Here is a 19,469-nt window from a genome sequence, read left to right on the forward strand (position 1 = left end):
GGTTTTGTAGAAAACATTATGGATCAATGTATATACCTGAAGGTTAGTGGGAGTAAAATTTGTTTTCTTGTTTTATATGTGGATGACCTTTAAAAGCAACCAATGATAAGGGTTTGCTACATGAGGTGAGACAATTCCTCTCTAAAAGTTTTGATATGAAGGATATGGGTGAGGCATCTTATGTCATTGGCATTAAGATCCATAGAGACAGATTTCGAGGCATCTTGGGTCTGTCACAGGAAACCTATATTAATAAAATTTTAGAGAGATTTTGGATGAAGGATTGTTCACCAAGTGTAGCTCCCATTGGGAATGTTGGGACGATGTCAGAGTGATCCAGGTTTAGACCACTGGAGAGCTGCAAAGAAAGTAATGAGGTACCTTCATGGGACCAAAGACTACATGCTTATGTATAGCCTGTTTGAGGCTGCTTTACATGGTGTATGGCTTAAGAATTTCATTTCTGGGCTTAGAATTATGGATTCTATATCTAAGCCATTGAGAATATATTGTGATAATTCAGCTGCTGGTTTTATGGCTAAAAAAGTGGGAGTCGAAATAAACACATCGACATTAAGTTTTTAGCTATAAGGGAACGTGTTAAAGAAAATAAAGTGGTCATTGAGCACGTCAGCACTGAGTTAATGATCAATGATCCTTTTGATTAAGGGCATGCCACAGTTAATTTCAAGGATCATGTATTGAATATGGGACTTGGTTCCATTATGCAGTTTTTTCATTGTATGGACAATGTTAATGAAATTCTTAATTATTGTGATGTTTTTTCTCATATTATGTGCACCTTAAGTTGATTTGAGAAAATTCATTTAAGAAGGACCAAGAATAAACATAGGGTTTATTCATTAAGAAATTGTTGCCACATAAATTATAATAAGAATAAATGCATAGTAATACATGGAAGGTAATACTCGTCATTAGAGGACTTATCGCCATGATTCATGTATCTATTACTTAATACAGATTATCAATGGTTTTTAAGTTGAGACATTAAGTTCAGAAGTATGGACCAAGTGGGAGAATGTTAAGCTCCATTAATTTAACACAAAAGCTACCTTGATTTATGGAGTTGCAGCTTTTCTTAACTTATGGAAACCAACTGCAGTAGTTTCCTTAAGTTAAGAAAATCAACTACAATTACTAAATTAATAATTGGGAGCTACTAAAGTGGTCCATTACTTTGATCTCATCTCTACCTTGATTTGTGGTTTTTCTAACACATAGCATTTAGAAGCTTGATGGAAGCTTAGCTATATGTTCATCTGTTTGGTCCCCAAGCTCCTATCTCAACCCCCTTCAGTTCTACACCATCTAGCTGAGATAGCAGAGCTCGGAAGTGCCTTCAGAATTTTGTGTTCTTTTGCTTGGACAGAAGCTGGAGTAAAGAAGGAGAAGCTTGTGGACTGTGGCCTGCATCAATACATCACCGATGGCTGGAGGTAACTCGTATCCCTGGGCAATAAGGTTTAATGATTCTTTGAGTCTATTCCGCATGCAGAATCATTGTTAAAATTGTAGAATGTCTAACAAACTATGTATAAAAGTCTATCACCAAAGCTATATATAAAGTCCGATCATTCTAAGAGGCTACTTCTTATATACTTGAAGTATGGTGAAGACAGTTTGCACAGAGCTGAGCAACAGTGCAATAATTGCCCCCAAGAGAGCTAGAATATTCCAAGGCGATGAGAAATGCTCCTTCACAAACTGGGCAATCCAGACCTTGACGTTACTTCCGTAGTGCTCCATGACATCATTGTGCAGTTTCTCGAAGACAAATTTGCGGGGCAGGGTGACTCCCTTGCACAGACCATGGAAGAGCTGGGCAACCTTTGAGTCACTCCCAAGGTAGTTATTAATGATGTCACAATTTCTTAGCAGAGCCACGTCTTTTTCCGTGTTAATCAAGTTGCTCATCAAACTCAAGTAACAAGTAACGTAATTAATTTCAGATCCCTTGCATACCTCATAAGCGATCAAGTTACGGAAGAGTACCTCTGTGTGGTCCGTGACATTGATGGGAGGAAGATACATTGTGGCCTTCTTCCCATCAAATCCTATTTTCTTGATGCCTCCATCGCGTCGACTAAATTTGATGCCCGCATTACTTAGTTCTACTGCAGCAGGGAAGCGTGTGTTGTCCGTACCCCTGTTGTTGCCGAATTGAATTTTACACTCAGATTCACCATCATTCCGATGTGGAGAGACAATGAGGGTGTACAACAATCCCAGAAGATGAGCTTCCTCATGCAGTGGCGGCTGGGGCCAGTTTCTAATATCACCTTCATAATCGAAAGGGTAGAGCTTGTTCCCTTGACTTTTTACCAGCACATCGAAAAGAAAATCCTCGGCATCATCGACCGAGTTGAGCTCTAATTGAAGTAGTTTTTGGAGAACTATTAAGGGGATCTGGTTTTCAAGTATCAAAAGGTCGTTCAATATATCAAATCCAGTAAAATCAACCTTGTTCCTCTCAAAAATAGGTTCATACTTATCTCTACCCAGTTGTTCCCCTCTTAAATTGTCTCCAGCCAGAGTCCTCAATATTTCCAGAATGAAGCAACCATCCAATGTAAGCATCACAGCCAGGCGCTTTGGCTCCCACTCGATTTCTTCTTCGTAGCAGTCCTTGATTTCGTCAGCATCTTTGAAGATCTCATCGATTGCACAAACGGAGAACTCCATATCATCTGAAACACAGCTGCAATTCTCATTGAACCTCGTTGACATTCTACGCAGGGCTCTCCTTTTCAGATGGTCTATTCCAGAAAGATTTGCTGATCCATTGGAATGATATGGACCCAACGAAACCATCTGAGGGACATATGCTCTGTTTTTCAACTCTTTGAGGAAGTTAGGAACTCTAAATATCGATACAACGGACCGCAATCTGGGATCAATATAGGATTCCTCTGAAATATGAATAGTTCTTGCTGCTTCCCTTATCCATGTTTCCGTTTCCCTAGGCTCATGCTTCACCATCCCCCTTCGATTAGGGTACCTCAACTCACCAGGTTCACAAATGCTTGGCATGGCCGCCGAGGCCGGCATGGCCGGTGGCTGTAATCCCGATTCCATATCAGTTTCTGAATCAGAAGTACAATTACACAGGCGCATGTCTTCCCCAAATCCGTGATGCTGGAGCGGAACAGAAGATTGCGATGAGTGAATTATTCTTTTCACATAAATATAGATGGCTCTAAGTGAATTATTCCTTTCACATAAAAATACAAAATACTTTTTAATCGGAAACTGAATATTGTAATGGGCAAAATTTTAATAAACACTATGAATATTATAATGGAAAAATTTTAGTAAACACTACTAAAGGGCTAAAGAATTTACTTTTTATTTTAGTTATTTTATATTAAAATTTAATATAAATGGAAAGTAAAATATTTTAATACAATATTATATTTAATAAAAAATATTTTGAGACAAAATTTTCATGTTTAAGATAAAAATAAAGACAAAACTTTATATTTAAACAAAAATTGTTTGAAAGAAAAATATTTTAATACAAAACTTTATATTTAAGACAAAAATAGTTTGAGACAATATATATTTTAAAACAAAATTTTATATTTTAGACAATGGTTAGTTAAGATAATGTCAATGAAAGCCTTTTAAGACAATTAACAATTAAGACAAAACCATATCAATTTAAGACAATATTATCTAATACTTGCAAAATTGACTCCATCTTGCAGGCTACTATTGTCTCATCTTGCAGGTCGCTATTGTCTCAGGCATATACCGGGGATGCTATTTCACTTACCATTAACATTTTCTTATATAAAGACAACGATTTGTTGGACTCTTAGCTTTGTGGGACTTTTCCTCTTGGACATCAATTCCTCTTTTGTCCCTTTGATCTCTGCTGATATTATTAGAGACAACTTGTCTATGGTTGCATTCGGGAAGTTTGCATAGAGATTACATGAGTGGATAGGGAATAATTTATTTTAAGTTTTTGAAAATAGATATTCAAACCACATGAAATTTAGTGATATCAATTTCTTTCATTTATATTATATTTTTCCTTTTTCATTAATCTTTTTTAATTAGACATAAAATTAGAATATGTTAATTATATTATTTTTATTATTATTATAAAATTAAAATATAACATTTTGAAAAGTTACAATATTTTTAATTATTTAATTTAATGTATATTTATTTGAAAATTATATTAAAAATTACATAAAAGTAATAAATTAAATAAAATGTGATTTCAAAACAATTACAATATACATACCACATTCTAAAAATATACTTACACTAAAGGTGTTCCTCTACATTCTTTGATTGGATAGATTTGGCCAATCAGATCATTCGATTTTGTCCTCCTCTGTCAAATCGATTTTTACCACATGGCGGGATCTCGCAACTCTTGGATTTCATCTTTGATCTCCGAGTTCAATCTTCTGTTTCGTCGGTTGTCTCGAGTTTGAGTCACAGGATGTGTTCTCAGTCTCAATGCAACCTACAGTTGCAATGCAACACTAGTGTGAGCCCAAGGTGAGGAATACTGAAAATGTTCTCTTCACTGAAGGTTTGATTCCATCGTCTCCTCGCTATAGATTAAGCATGCTAAGGATTGGTATTAGGATTTCCAGAAGTACATGTGCATATGTGATGCATCGTCTTGTTCATGGATGGAATTGTGCTCTTGCCTACGAGTGGTGCAGGAGCAACTTGTTCCAGTGGGAGTTGTCAAGTTGTGAGATCAAATCGCATTGCCCACATCTGATATTTTGACTGTAATAATCTTAGAATCAATCAGGACAATCAGAGGGTATTCTCATTCATTTCTCCCCTTTTTTCCCAACAAGTCCATGATATTTGTACAAAGGTTAGTGACTTTGTTGTGGGTCTTCAATGCATATTGTGTAGTTCAGTGGGAAACTCGAGTTACAGATGCACCAAGACTAATACTACAAATCCAACTTTAAAGGCATCATTCTCAACTTTGAAAGATTCTGATTGATTTTCATTTACTTTCTCTGCAAATCATTGACATTTCCTTTTATTTTTGTTTAGGTGGGCGGCCTACCTTTCAATAAATACTCATGCCTGATGACCCACAATTCTTATGAAATCATCTGAGAAGAATCGTAGATGGTTGTCCAAAGATTCACTTACAATAAGCAAGAAGTTAGTATTACAGATCAATTAAATGTATGCATGGCTTATAAAATATTTCAGGGCAATTAGGGTATTTGAATAGTTGGGAATTGAGTCGGGACTTCAAGAAATTAGGGTATTTAATTTGGGAAAATTTTGTAGAATGGTGCTAGAGGGCTAATGTGGGATGTGTATGATTACGAAAATGATGTTTGGCTCTGTCATTCCTTTGAAGGCAATTGCTACAATTTCACAATTTTTGTAGGTTAAAATCCCAAGTCCCTTGATTAGCTACTGTAAAAAAAAATAAAAATTATTGTTTAAATTAAATACATTCGGCCATAATTTTCCACATTCCAAATGTTATTTGGGTTGTTAGGGTATTATTTTCCATTGTAAATCAATGCACCATACCTCTAAGGCCACATTATTCAGGATATTTGAATTTACCCAAATGTTCAATAGTATTCATTTTAATCAGTGAAACTAAATCCTTGGATGTAAACTTAAACCAATTCGACTCATATTGAGGTCTATTTCATTTAAGAGATTTGAACCTAGACATTTGAAGCATTAAATACATTGATAGATTACAACTGATTATAGATTTTGTTAACCATGTTTAAGTTTAACTAAACCAATATTTAAATATTTTGTTTATTTGGAATATTGTTCTATTACAGATGCCAGTTGTGAATCCATTAAAGGATATTTAGGCATTTCTGACATCCAATACCTTTGAAATCATCACCATATTAATCGAGAACTATGTTAAAGCTACCAAAGGTTTGACCAAAGTCTTCACTGAAGATGATTTGATGAAGTACTAGTACCTAGTGTCTGTCATGCCCCAATATGGAAATGATTGGCTCACTGTGAGCGACATGGTCATGAAAAACTATCGCCTTATAGTAATCACCTCAATAGCTTCCAAAGAGGCCTCAAAGGGAATTTATTATCAGTGGAACTATGTGGTGGAAAATCAATGTAAGTTTTACAAAACCTATCCCACATTTTTAATGGTGTATAGCGAGGGATTGATGGGAAACTATTTTGGTAGATGGGGTTGTTGGTTTGGTAGTAGGATCCAACACTGATCATGTTGATTCGAAGAATCTAAGCTCAAAATCCTAGTCGTTGGTTCTCGAGAATTTCTTCCAAGATCAACCCAATGTACCAAAAGCCTACGTAGAAAATTCGGATGTGCTATTAAGCATTCTAAATATGTATCACCACGCCACAACAAACTGATGGGCTAATTTCTTAGGAGTGGAATTATTTCAAGTGAAATTTATCACTTCATTTTTTCAATTTGCATATACCAATCTTTAACCTCGGCAGGTTTTATGACACACACATAGAGGTTCAATTTTATTGATCCATGTTAAACTAGGATTGTTTTGTTCACATCAAGAATAGACTCTTTCCTTTACGAAAATGAGCTCAATACTTTCCATGCTGTATTTTTTCATATCAAGAATAGACTGTTTTCTTTTCCAAAATGAGCTCAATACTTTCCATGGTGTGTTTTTTCATATCAAGAATAGACTCTTTCATTTTCCAAAATAAGCTCAATACTTTCCATGTTGTATTTTTTCATATCAAGAATAGACTCTTTTCTTTTCCAAAATGAGCTCAATACTTTCCATGGTGTGTTTTTTCATATCAAGAATAGACTCTTTCATTTTCCAAAATGAGCTCAATACTTTCCATGCTGTATTTTTTTATATCAAGAATAGACTCTTTCCTTTTCCCAAATGAGCTCAATACATTCCATGGTGTATTTTTTCATATCAAGAATAGACCCTTTCCTTTTCCAAAATGAGCTCAACACTTTCCATGCTGTATTTTTTCATATCAAGAATAGACTCTTTCCTTTTCCAAAATAAACTCAATAATTTCTATTCCATGCTCCAATGACTTATTTGCAGTCGACGAACTAGTCAAACCGCATAATCAACAAATGCTCAATCCGTCAACATTCCAATAGCATTATAATTTTTCATACTTTATTTAAACATACTTAACTACTTTATTTATTTTTATTTTATTTTTCATACATTAGTCTAAGATATGTCAAAGCTCTTTCTCACCATCTATGGAATAATTAGACAGGGATTATTCCTTACTTACATACAAACTAAGCTCAATCTTATTAATAGGACTCCAAAACACCTATTTGATGGGAAGTTGTAGTTTCTATATAGGATGAAGATATTCATTTGACATTTTCAACATGCTTGTGATAGGGTCATTGGTAGAAAGAGAGAATTACTTAAGCAAACATGCATTCCAAATTGATGTTAATTGGTGCTTTATTAACGACTAATGTAGTTGCAATGTAGAATAGGTTATATTGTGTTTTTCAAATAGAAGATTTTTAAATTGGTGGTTGTGTCTAGAGGCACTCTACAACTCAGTATAGAGTAGATGCACAGTATAGAGTAGATATGTAGGTGTAATGTAAGTGTGTAGACAATTCTAAATGACGGTTTAATTAAAAAATAATAAATAATAAACATTTAAATGTTGGTTCAATTAATAATAAAAAGTTTTTGTTATTAACTTGTGAATAGGCTTTGTTACAATACTATGGGCCAATACCATGTCTTATCAATGCCGCATGCCCAAAAACCATAACTCATTTCACAAACAAAATATTTTATAACAATATGACAAGATCAATAAGCATGGATATTTTATAACAATATGAAAAGATTTGTAACCATGGGTATTTCATATCGACATGCATTTTTTCAAAATTTAAATATTTTTATCAGTAGCTACAAAATGATTTCGTAGCGGTTGTTTTCCAATTTATTGTTCCATCACTATGAAATGATTTCATAGTGCCTGTTAAAATTATGTATTTCAATTTCGGGGAAGATAAAATGCCTCTACCAACTTCCAACGTCCCTAACTTGCTCCTTGACACAAGGAATGATTTTACTTGCCTTTCTTCACCAAGGTTTTCAATACTAAATTTTCCAATTGAAAAACAATCAAAGAGGGTCGTTTTTTGTTCTTTTTCTTTTTTTGAGAACTCTAAATATGGTAATTTATCTGTAACAACACTCAAATTGTTGTAAATACCAGAGAACCATTTTTCCATAACAGACCAAGGCATTCCTTCTATAGAATTTAAGACTGATACAACAAGAATCCCAAAAGACAAATAGATCATAACAATGATTGAAGCCATAGGGTTTAATTTTTTTTATTTTTTTATTTTTAATTAATTAATTAATTAATTTATTTTTTTTATGTAAATCGGTCTAGCAAGCTACAAGTTCTCAAATGGCCAATATTTAAATGAACAAATGCACAAGAATAGAAACCATGAGTTCACAAGCATAAATCAAATTGGTTAATCATAGGAATTTGATTCAATATACACCATTTCACAACCACACAACTTACAGTCTAATATTTTTTTCATTTATGCCACTCTCACAGATAAATACCTTCCATTTCACACGGATTGGAAAGTACAAGCAGGTATGCAAACTCAGGACTGTAGTTGCACAGAGAAACAACGGTTCCTCTCTTCTCTCCCTCTCTCTTCTCCTCACTCGAGAGCTTCTCCTCTTCTCCTCTCTCCTCTCCAAACATTATTTTCTTATTGTTTCCCAAAAGAAACCAATCATGACAACCAAGAGTCACAAAGGGTGAATCGTTTCCCCTTCTCCACAAAATAAGAGAAACTAAACTATATTTACAATAGAAAATAACTTCTCCAACTTATTCTAAAAATCAAAACTCACTTCCTAATGTAAATATTCAGAATTTCTAAGCATTTGAAAATTTTTCCCAGCATTACTATGTGACCATCCCATCACATTTGTAAGATCTTGTCTAGGCTTCATCAAATTTTGTGCTTGGCCTATGCACCTGCATCACATTTGTTTCCATGAAAACTAGTGTCCATTTAGAGTTGCTAGTCCCACTAGGACGGGTAGTTATCTTAGAAATAAAAAATTCAAAGTAACTTGTGTTTTCCTTTATGAGAGATAGATGAGAGAGAAGCAGAGAGCACCAACCTCAGTCTTTCACTTGGCTCCTTGCTTTTTTCCTCTCTCCCTTGATAGAGCTTCGCCACTCCTTTCTCACTTGTCCCGCTTCAAAGAACACCTGTAGAGTCAAAGCAGCAAAATACCATCAAAGTATAGAGATCTATAACCATAAACAATATAGGATCAGATGTACATTAACCATACAAATGCATACACAAATACAAGATTCAGAAATATACAAGTATATGGAGGAAAACTCAAATAGCTTTAATGATAGAAGTAGTAGAAGAGAGGATTACAACCCAACTGTCTGATCCAGCGCCATCCTCCCAGCATGAAAGCCATCTTCACCTCATGAAAATCTAGATCACCCAACAATACAATGCTTCACAGAGAAACCAACATCACTTCTTACAAAATACAAAATTCCAGCCTTTGGATCTCTAGGATGAGGGATCCATATATAGATATTTACAGGGGGGTGAGTCAGCTTCTGGGATTTTGATTAGTGTCATTTCACTGATAGTTCTTGGTTCCACTTGGAGATTTCATGATCTCTTACTCATCCCTGGGTGAATTCAGAGAGGCAAGTGTCATATAAGTAGTTTCTAGAATATTCTCTGGGTTTCCACCTAGAAAACTACCTCTTCCATTTGTCTGCTCTCGCTCATCTCACCCTATAGAAGGGATTTTCAGTATGCATCGCACCCTTAGCATGGAGCAGTCTGTATGGTCCATTTTTTACCAGTTCTGAGCAGTTTTTCAGGGAGAACTTCTAGGAAATGATGTAATTAGTTGACCTTGATCCTTTAGGGTATGAAACAACACTTTTCGGGGTTTAGAAGCCCTTGGTTTATGGACATATGTGATTAGGGTTGCAATTCCCAAATATGTCCATAACAACATTGTGCGCAGTAAAGAAGTGTGTACGAGATAATAACAAGAGATAACAAAAACGATTGTTTATCTGAAGAATTCTTGATTGTTTTCTCGGAGTTATATCCATACATATTAGACTGATATTGGATCAATCTTGGAGCAAAATAACTGCAAATCAAAAAATAAACCTCAATCTTCTTTGTTGATGTATTTGATTGCTTTGTTGCCATTAGTTTTTCGATTGGTGGGGCACATTCAACCTTTTGATTGTCAGAGCCAAATCAATTTCTAAGCTTTGAAATCATTGAGATTGTGGCACCCACTCTTTAGATAGTTCAATAAATATATTCAATCTGGATTGGGCAGATTTTTTGGATCGCGCCATAGATCTGACATTCGTCCATATTGGTTCTTTTGCCTGATTTTTCTATTTTTCTGCAGCATAATGTGTTTCTTCAACGCTGGAAAATTTCCGCTATGCATTTAAAATTCGTCATGAGAGCTACACATCATCTGCAGATTTTCCACCAGAGGTATTTTTGATTGAAGATTTTTTTGCAATTTTTTGTTGTTGTGACCTTTTATTTAAAGGGGGATTTTTTATTATATGTGATAATATGGCCAAATTGAGGATCGTTGACCTCCTCACTCCCCACAATTATCATACCTGAAAGATCAAAATGCAGCAACTCCTGTAATCAAAAGGATTGTGGCAAACTTTACCAGAAAATCAACCCACCTTCACTAAAGAAATGGAGAAGTTTTCTTACAAAAACAAGCTTGATGAAGCCATGGGGTTACTTGAGCTTCATGTTTTGGATAGTTTGATATTTCATCTTGATAAATGTGATACTTCGAAGAAATTTTGGGACAAGTTGGCCTTTCTGTTTGGCAAGGTCAACGAGTTCAAGGCCTTACAATTGGAAATGTAATTGTATTTATTGATCCTTGATGAGCATGCCTCTATTGATGACTATCTTGTCAAATTTCGGTCATTGGTTGCATAATTGAAAGGATGTGGAGACACCAAATCAGAAAACGAGTGAATTTTACTAATCCTATCCAAGTTGAAGGGTTTGTATCAGGTATTTGCTTCTAAATTTTATTCTACAATGGATGCACTTGCTGATAATTTTAAAATGCCTTCTTTTGAGTTATTTTGTGAATGCTTAACAAGAGAACAATCTAAGATTCAACCGTTATATGCTCTTTCTAGATCTACATCTCAAGATCTTGTAGCACATATATCCAAAGTAGAATCCAAATCTACTCCTCAAAAGAAGAAGGATTCTACTCAAAGTAGCAAGCCTCCCTCCAAATCTCAACAAAAGTCAAAGCCCTCTCCATATTCTTCCAAGTCCAAAAGGTCTTCCTTCAAGCCATGGAAGAAGTGGTCAAATGAAACCTACAACTTTTGTGGAGGAGAAGGGTATCGAGAATAAAAGTGTTATAAGAAACTTGAAGCATTGAATGAAGTGATGAAGCAGCATAATAATTCAGTATCCAAAACCTCTTGAATCGGCAGAGGGCATGCTTTATCTCCTCAACCTTTACATGCATTCTCAGACAACTGGATATTTGACTCGGGTGCATCTCATCATATGAATCATTCCAATAAGTTGCTTCCATCTCCATCTGATTGTAGTGTTTCCCAGATTGCAGTGGGAGACTCTTCATATCTTGATGTTCATGGATTAGGCATAATGTAGTTAGATGATTGTTTCATAAAGAATGTTTTTCTTGTTCTTGACATCTCTACAAATTTACTTTCTATTTATCATATCTGCCATTCTAGTGATGGGAAAACAATTGAGTTTTCTCCCAATGATGTAGCCATTAGAGAACTACAAGATCTAAAAGTTGTTGTTGCATATGGATAGGGAAATCAGAACTCTCACTTATACAATTTTTCAAGTTTTGAGCTTTCTTCTAGTAACTCTTTTATTGCACATGTTGATTCATTAAGTAAGCTTTGGCATGAAATATTTGGACGCCTTAACTACAGATATTTGCAACAAATGAATTATCAAAATCTTGTTCTTGGGCTTCCTAAGGAGTCATGCATAGATGGAGTTTGTCCAAGATGTGCTCTTGGAAAACAACATCAAGATCCCTTTCCAAAATGGAAAGCATTGAAGGCTACTATTCCTCTCGTGTTGGTGCATAGTGATCTTATGATCTTTCCAACTTGTTCTTTTTCAGGAGCTAAGTATGCACTTACCTTCATTAATGATTTGTCACGCAAATCTTGGGTATATTTTATTAAGTTTAAAAGTCAAGTCTTGGCCACTTCAAAACTTCTAAATCTTTTTTTGAGAAGAAATCCTCTCTTTCTATCAATAATATATGCACAAATAATGGGGGGGAGAGTATGTCCGTAAGGCATTCAATATTTTTTGTAGACAACTTGGCATCTTGCATAAGCACTCTAATCCCTACACCCCCTAGCAAAATGCCATTGCTGAAAGGAAGAACAAGATACTGAAATAAATGGCCAATTACATGATTCAGTCCAAGAAACTGCCATCCTCCTTTTGGGCCGAAGCAATGAACTGTGTCAATTATATTTAGAATTAGATGCCTCATAAAGAAGTGTTACATAAATATGACTCCATAGGAAGCTTGGAGTCATGTCAAACTTGATGTCTCTACTTTCAAAGTCTTTAATAGTTCAACGTGGGTCTTGATTCCAAATGAGAACTGCGAAGCTATGGAGAAGAAGAGCCAACCATTGATTTTTGTTGGCTACTGTGAAGACATGAAAGCATATAGATTGTTTGATCTGGTTACAAAGGATGTTTTATTTCACAGAGTTACTTTTTTTATGAGAACTTCAAATTGTCATCAAAACCATCTCTCTCCATAGATTACCATGATGGTGCAGGTCATGTTGATAGTTTTATTCTTGGTGATGAAGGGGATTATGAGAATCCTCCTCCTGAAGATGAAAAATAGCGAGAAAAACAACCACTTATTGCAGTCGATAAACCTACACAAGAAGATCTTTATCAAGAACAAGAGAGGAGAAGCCTTCACCAGAAGAAATGACCTGAAAGGTATGCCTATGATGTATCTGATTTCAGTTATTTTTCTCCTACCCCCAACAATATTCAACCTAAGACAATTGGTATTTCTCTTTTCATTCATTCCATTTCAGAAGATCCCCAACAATGTTTTGATGTTGTTGGGATACCTGAATGGGAAGCTTCCATGAAAGAGGAGTATTCTTCTTTGATGAAGAATCACACATGGGATCTCGTTCCTCTTCCCAAGGGACAAAAACCAGTTCGTTGTAAATGGGTATATAGGACCAAGTATGTTGCAGATGGTTCTGTTGACAAGTATAAGGAACAACTAGTGGCTAAGGGTTTTTCATAGGTTGAAGGTGTTGATTACTATGAGACATTTTCCCCTATTTCTAAGATGAATTCTATATGTCTTGTGTTGTTTCTTGCTACCTCACAATTCCAGTTAGTTTATCATATGGGTGTGAAGAGTTCCTTCTTGCACTAAGATTTGCAAGAAGAAATCTGCATGGAGCAGCCTCTTGGTTTTTTGCATGACTCTTCTCTTATCTACAGACTTCACTTTTCTTTGTATGGTCTCAAACAGGCTCCACGAGCTTGGTATGAAAAGATGAATATGTTTCTACTTTCTACAAGATTTGCTCGATGTCACTCAAATCCTACAGTTTATACTAAAAGAAAAGGAACTGATATTTTGATATTTGTTCTATATGTGGATGATTTGATTCTTACTGGGAGTTCATCCATGATACAAAGTGTAAAACAATAATTGATGGAAGAGTTTGACATGACATATCTTGGATTTGAGAGATCTGTGGTTTTTTATCTTTTGAATTGATCGGAGAATCCACAGTAGAATTATTTTCATACCAACGTTTCAAATCCCAAGTGGGATCCATCATCAGGGTAGAAGAATGATGATAAAAAGAAGAGCGAACAGGAGGAATAAATACTAAGGAGGAAGAAAATTCAAATGGAAGAACAAACAGTCGGCTAGAACCCTAAATTTAATGTAATATTTGTTATTAATATATATATATATATATATATTTTTTTTATATTATTAATAAATATCAATTAAAATAAAATAATTTACTATAATAATAACTTATACACTAATTAATATAATGTTAATATGATAATAATAAATTATTATATAATAAGTAATTAATAATTACTAAATAATAATTAAATATTATAATAATAATTATAAATTAATAATTAAAGTAATATGAATAAAACTATAATAATAATAATATTACTTTAATTATTAATAAAACTATAATAATAATATTACTTTACTTGAATAAAACTATAATAATAATATTACTTTAATTATAGTTTTATTCATATTACTTTAATTATTAATTTATAATTATTATTATAATATTTAATTATTATTTAGTAATTATTAATTACTTATTATATAATAATTTATTATTATCATATTAACATTATATTAATTAGTGTATAAGTTATTATTATAGTAAATTATTTTATTTTAATTGATATTTATTAATAATATAAAATATATATATATATATATATATATATATTAATAACAAATATTACATTAAATTTAGGGTTCTAGCCGACTGTTTGTTCTTCCATTTGAATTTTCTTCCTCCTTAGTATTTATTCCTCCTGTTCGCTCTTCTTTTTATCATCATTCTTCTACCCTGATGATGGATCCCACTTGGGATTTGAAACGTTGGTATGAAAATAATTCTACTGTGGATTCTCCGATCAATTCAAAATGACATATCTTGGTCGTCTTCATTATTTAGTTGGTTTTGTAGGTTCATCAATCTTCAGATGGTATTTTCATCTATTAGCAAAAGCATGTTCTTGATTATTTTGCATGGTTGATTGTAAGTTAGAACCATCTCCATTACAGTCAGGTGTTACACTTATTGTTAGTTGCTCGTCACCCATGTTGATCTGACCTTGTATCAACGGTTGGTTGGGAGTTTGTTGTAATTGAGACATACCGACCATACATCTCTTTTGCAATTGGACTTGTCTGGCAATTCTCCCATGATCCACATGAGAGCCATTAGCAAGCAGGTAAGTGCATTCTTCAGTGTATTCAAGGCACTTCTAAGTTTGGCATTCAGTACATCGCTGGTTCTTCTGAGCTGAAAGGTTTTACTGACTCTTATTGGTCTGGTTCTCTTGATGATTGAAAGTCTACATCAGGATTTGTTTACCATCTTGGTTCAAATCCTATTTCCTAGTCCTGCAAGAAACAATCGACAATTGCATTGTCTTTCGCTTAGGCTGAGTACCGTGCTGCAGTCTTGTCTAGTCAAGAAGTCCTTTGGATATGGCAGTTACTGATGGAATTTGGAATTCAATAGGAGCATCTGACCATTCTTTTGTGTGACAACCAAATTTCCATCGACATCTCAACAAAACCAATTCAACATCAGTGGAACAAACACATAGAGATCCACATGCACTTTATCTAGTAGTTGATCCAAGATAGAGTTATCAATTTGGAAAAATGCCTATCAAAGCATAATTGGCTGACATCTTCACTAAACCTATTGCATTTCCTAGGTTTTTTCAACATCGTTCGATGCTTGGGGTGAAGGAAGTAGTCATTGGCGGGTCATCTTGAATCCTCCTACTTTCACCATTTTTTTGGTTTCTTGTTTCTGATTTCTTGTCTCTTTTTCGAAGGAGGTTTTTCCTATGAGGTTTCATTATTGTTGTACATGGGTACGTCATCACTCCTAGTTGTTGGGACTCATTTTTTTATTTCCTCCCTACATTTCGCTTATGGGGGGGTGTTGGTGTTGGTTATTCCCAAAGAAAGTAAATTCCAAGGAAATTAGTTTTCCTAGTTGTGTTGTGAGTTGTAAGCTCATGTAGGTTTTCTATTTTCCCCACTATGGAGGTTATCCATGGGGCTTATCCCATTGTATATATACACATTCATTTTTTTGTGTTTAATAAACTAGAAGGTTAGCTTTGCAGTGTGACCTTGGAGAGTTTGAGACTCTTTCATTTTTAATGTGTGTGAGCAAGTAATGTTGTGCAAGAGAATGGGTGTGTGGAGCAAGAAACTAATAACTTCTTCCACACACATCTTTCCCACACGACAATACATATTATTAATCAATTAATAATGTGGGACAAAGTTTTTGAGGGAACTTTATTCCATATACATGAAATTATTAAAACTTTAAGAATATGCCTAGTATCCGATATTAAATGAAGGTTTTTTTTTTTATGTGTGTGAGAAAGGAGTGTTGTATGAGAGAACGAATGTGTGGAGAAAGGAACAAAAAATTTAATTTGTAATGTGATAGAAACTTTCATCCACAATGTTGCGGTCCTCCACATAAATTTCCCATTGAAAAATTATTTTGCACACCTATTTTGTCATATTCTTTCAAATACTATGTGCATCGGTGATACTGCATTTGTGAATTCAATACTTATTATCAAATATTCAATTACATGTTATTTTAATGCATGTGAGAATCAAGTGTTGTGCAAGATAATAAGTGTGTAAAGAAAGAAACAAAGACCTTTTCCATGCAATGTTCCATATTTTCATATGCATTCAATATTATTCAATTTCATACCAAGAGGATGTTGTTATAAGTTAGTATTGGAAGACTAGAAACATTAAGTTTTTTTAAAAAATATGTAAAAAATATATATGATGCATTTGGAATTGAATGTCCAAGTGTTATCATGACTATGCATAAAATATAATGGGAAGTTCAAACCAATGTTGATTTAATTAATAAAATTTCCATACATCAATCATTATTTCAAATAAAATTGAATTGTCGAAAAAGGTTGTGGTCTTTGATGAAAACAAGGATGCATTGTGAAACACATACAAAGAGTCACCACCTTGGCCACCTAAGAGTCCAAATTCTTCCTGCCACGTGTCACGTAAATATCATGCCATGTCGACACTCTTGTAACATCAATCCATGTATTTCAAAATCACATGTGGAAACCATGTGACTATACCCTAGCTTACACAACACCTACAACCTCAACTTAAGTCGGGGTCCCACCAGGTCTCAGTCCTCTGCATAAATTGGTGAACTCACGTTATACGAAATTTCGATGGCCCCTTACCTGACTCCTCTGCCTTTCCTCCATGTCAATGTGCCTAGCACCATCATCCCAAATCACGATGGAATCTCATGCCCAAACTGAGCATTACGAAACAATAATTTTCATGCCAAGAGATGGGAAGAACTTGATCTCACACTTTATGTTATAGCATCAACCTCCAAATAATCACCACCTGATAATGGGGTGTGACACAACAAAAAATTACACACCAAAAGGCAAGAAAAATTCAACTCATGCTTTATATTATAACGTCCATCCTTTTAATAAGTTACTACCCAGTGATGGGCATGGCATAATATTGTGTACTAATTCTCAGATTAACACATAATACACCTCTAAAATCTGTTATTAAGTAGTCAGAAGGATAATTAACCTGTAATTAAGGTAATTTATGAGAATTAATAAACTCCTTCGTTCTTTGGTGATCTTTACAAATGCCTTTGCGATATAACAAGGCATATTCAACCTGAACACAAACCCTCATGCTTTGCGGTGACCAAGGTTAGAAATCTTAAGGGTTTTGGTGGATTTTGTGATGCCATTCTCGATTCTGAGAAATATTCAACACTGCTATTGCAACAATATTGAATTCATTCACCCAAAAATTCCAACTTTTCAAACATTAGCTCAAGCTAGAAATACATCAATTAAATTCAAAACATACCTACCATCTGGCATTCACACTAGGCTAAACCATAACTAGCCATTTTTTGTAGTTTCAATGCATCAACACTATACTCAAACATATAGATAGGTCCCAGGTAGGGATATCAACTCTAAATAGAGATCATGCAATATGATGATGAATGTCTACAAAGTTAAGGATACAACTATTTGCATCTATTTATCGCAGAGATATATTTTGAGAAGTGGCAACAAGAATATTCCAATTTTAATTTGTCCTTGAATTGAAATTGTGAATTAAATTCGAATTTAGTCTTACCAGCTACTTGGAATTAATTAATTAATTCATTATGGATTAATTAGTTGGAGAAATTCAAGTTAGAAGTATTTCTGAAGTCATGCAACAATTATCCCTTATATTAAGGAGATTATCCCTTAATTAAGGAGATAAGATTGAGTTATATTTGAGTTGTAATTAGTTAGCTCAGTTTACTGAGTTCAGTCCAGTTAAATTAGTTCCAAACTGTTTTAGGAACTAATTGTGAGTTATCAGTTAGTTGATGCATGCATGCACTCAACTAGTTTACTCCAAATAACTGAAGATTCCCTCATCAGTAACTCATGCATGTCTATTCTGAGAAAGACCCAGTTGAGCTAAATGTCAAGGACATTATAATATAAGTTGCATGTATTCTCCTATAATGGAAACTCATGCATGCAGAAGGATTAATGCACAGGAGGATTGCGTAGTTTTACAAGGTGTGAGATCAGTGTGAGAGATCAATGTTCCACTTGGTTAAGAGTCTTCCACTTGGTAATAGGAGGATCACCCAGGAGAAACTACGCAAGGAAATAGGAGCTTGGAGGGTAGAGAGGAAGGCTTGTGAGAAGCCAGGTTTTCCTATGAGCATCCAGGAGGATTTTATTAGGAGCTGGCTAGCTGTGAGAGCTAAGTCTTTGTATAATTTTGATGTATTTCCACCTTGTATGATAATATAGATAGTGGGGTTTTTAGCTGAGGTTTTCCCCAAAGTATTTTCATGTGTATTGTGTATTAATTCTTCTTTTGGTTATATGTGTTCAACTCTGATTTAGCTAGATCTTTAAGCTTCTGTAAAGAAAATTGATAGTAGAAGTAGATTATAGTGTTTTGCTTTAGTTATATTGCATTATCGGGTTAATTTACAATCAGATTTTCTGCATAGTCTTAGAGTGAGATTTGTATATAATTTGCAGAATCTCTACATGGTATCAGAGCCAAGATTATCGGAGCAGTGAAAAGTATATGGAGAAGAGAATTCGAAGTTTGAAGTTTGGGGTTGCAGGAGCAAATCGAATTCATATTACTGCAAATTGAGATGGGACATTAGGCGACTAATTTCCAATCAGAGAAGTCCAAGAAGAGATCCTCGGTAGGATCGGAAGGTGAGGCATTAGCCTCTTAGTTTGGTATATTGATGATGCATGGTGTCATCGATGATGGGTTGTGTTTGGTATATTGACAGTGGAGCCTCATTCCACATGACCGGCGATAAAATTTTATTCAGTGCCTTGGAGGAGAAAGACCTCAAGATGCACATAGAGATGGGTGACGACAGAAAGTATAGTGTTTCAGGAGTGGGCACGGTTGCTTTTCAGAGGGAGCATGGAGCTCATCTCACCTTGACAAATGTGA

At 34.5% G+C, this 19,469-nt stretch overlaps 1 protein-coding gene and 1 pseudogene across 1 annotated transcript; one reads left to right on the plus strand and one right to left on the minus strand.

The window, feature by feature from the left end:
- Nucleotides 1-1,605: 1,605 nt before the first annotated feature.
- Nucleotides 1,606-3,135, minus strand: LOC149182817 (UPF0481 protein At3g47200-like). Its single transcript, XM_089414693.1, has one exon. It carries the CDS (start codon nucleotides 3,133-3,135, stop codon nucleotides 1,606-1,608), a length of 1,530 nt encoding a protein of 509 aa, XP_089270819.1.
- Nucleotides 3,136-4,391: 1,256 nt separating this feature from the next.
- LOC149182818 (PI-PLC X domain-containing protein At5g67130-like) lies at nucleotides 4,392-6,477 on the plus strand (annotated as a pseudogene).
- The last annotated feature ends 12,992 nt before the right edge of the window (nucleotides 6,478-19,469 follow it).

Source organism: Pinus tabuliformis, chromosome 3_2 (assembly GCF_031772625.1).
Source record: "Pinus tabuliformis cultivar Carrire ecotype Pingquan chromosome 3_2, CPIR1, whole genome shotgun sequence".
In the NCBI taxonomy this organism is placed as follows: domain Eukaryota; kingdom Viridiplantae; phylum Streptophyta; class Pinopsida; order Pinales; family Pinaceae; genus Pinus; species Pinus tabuliformis.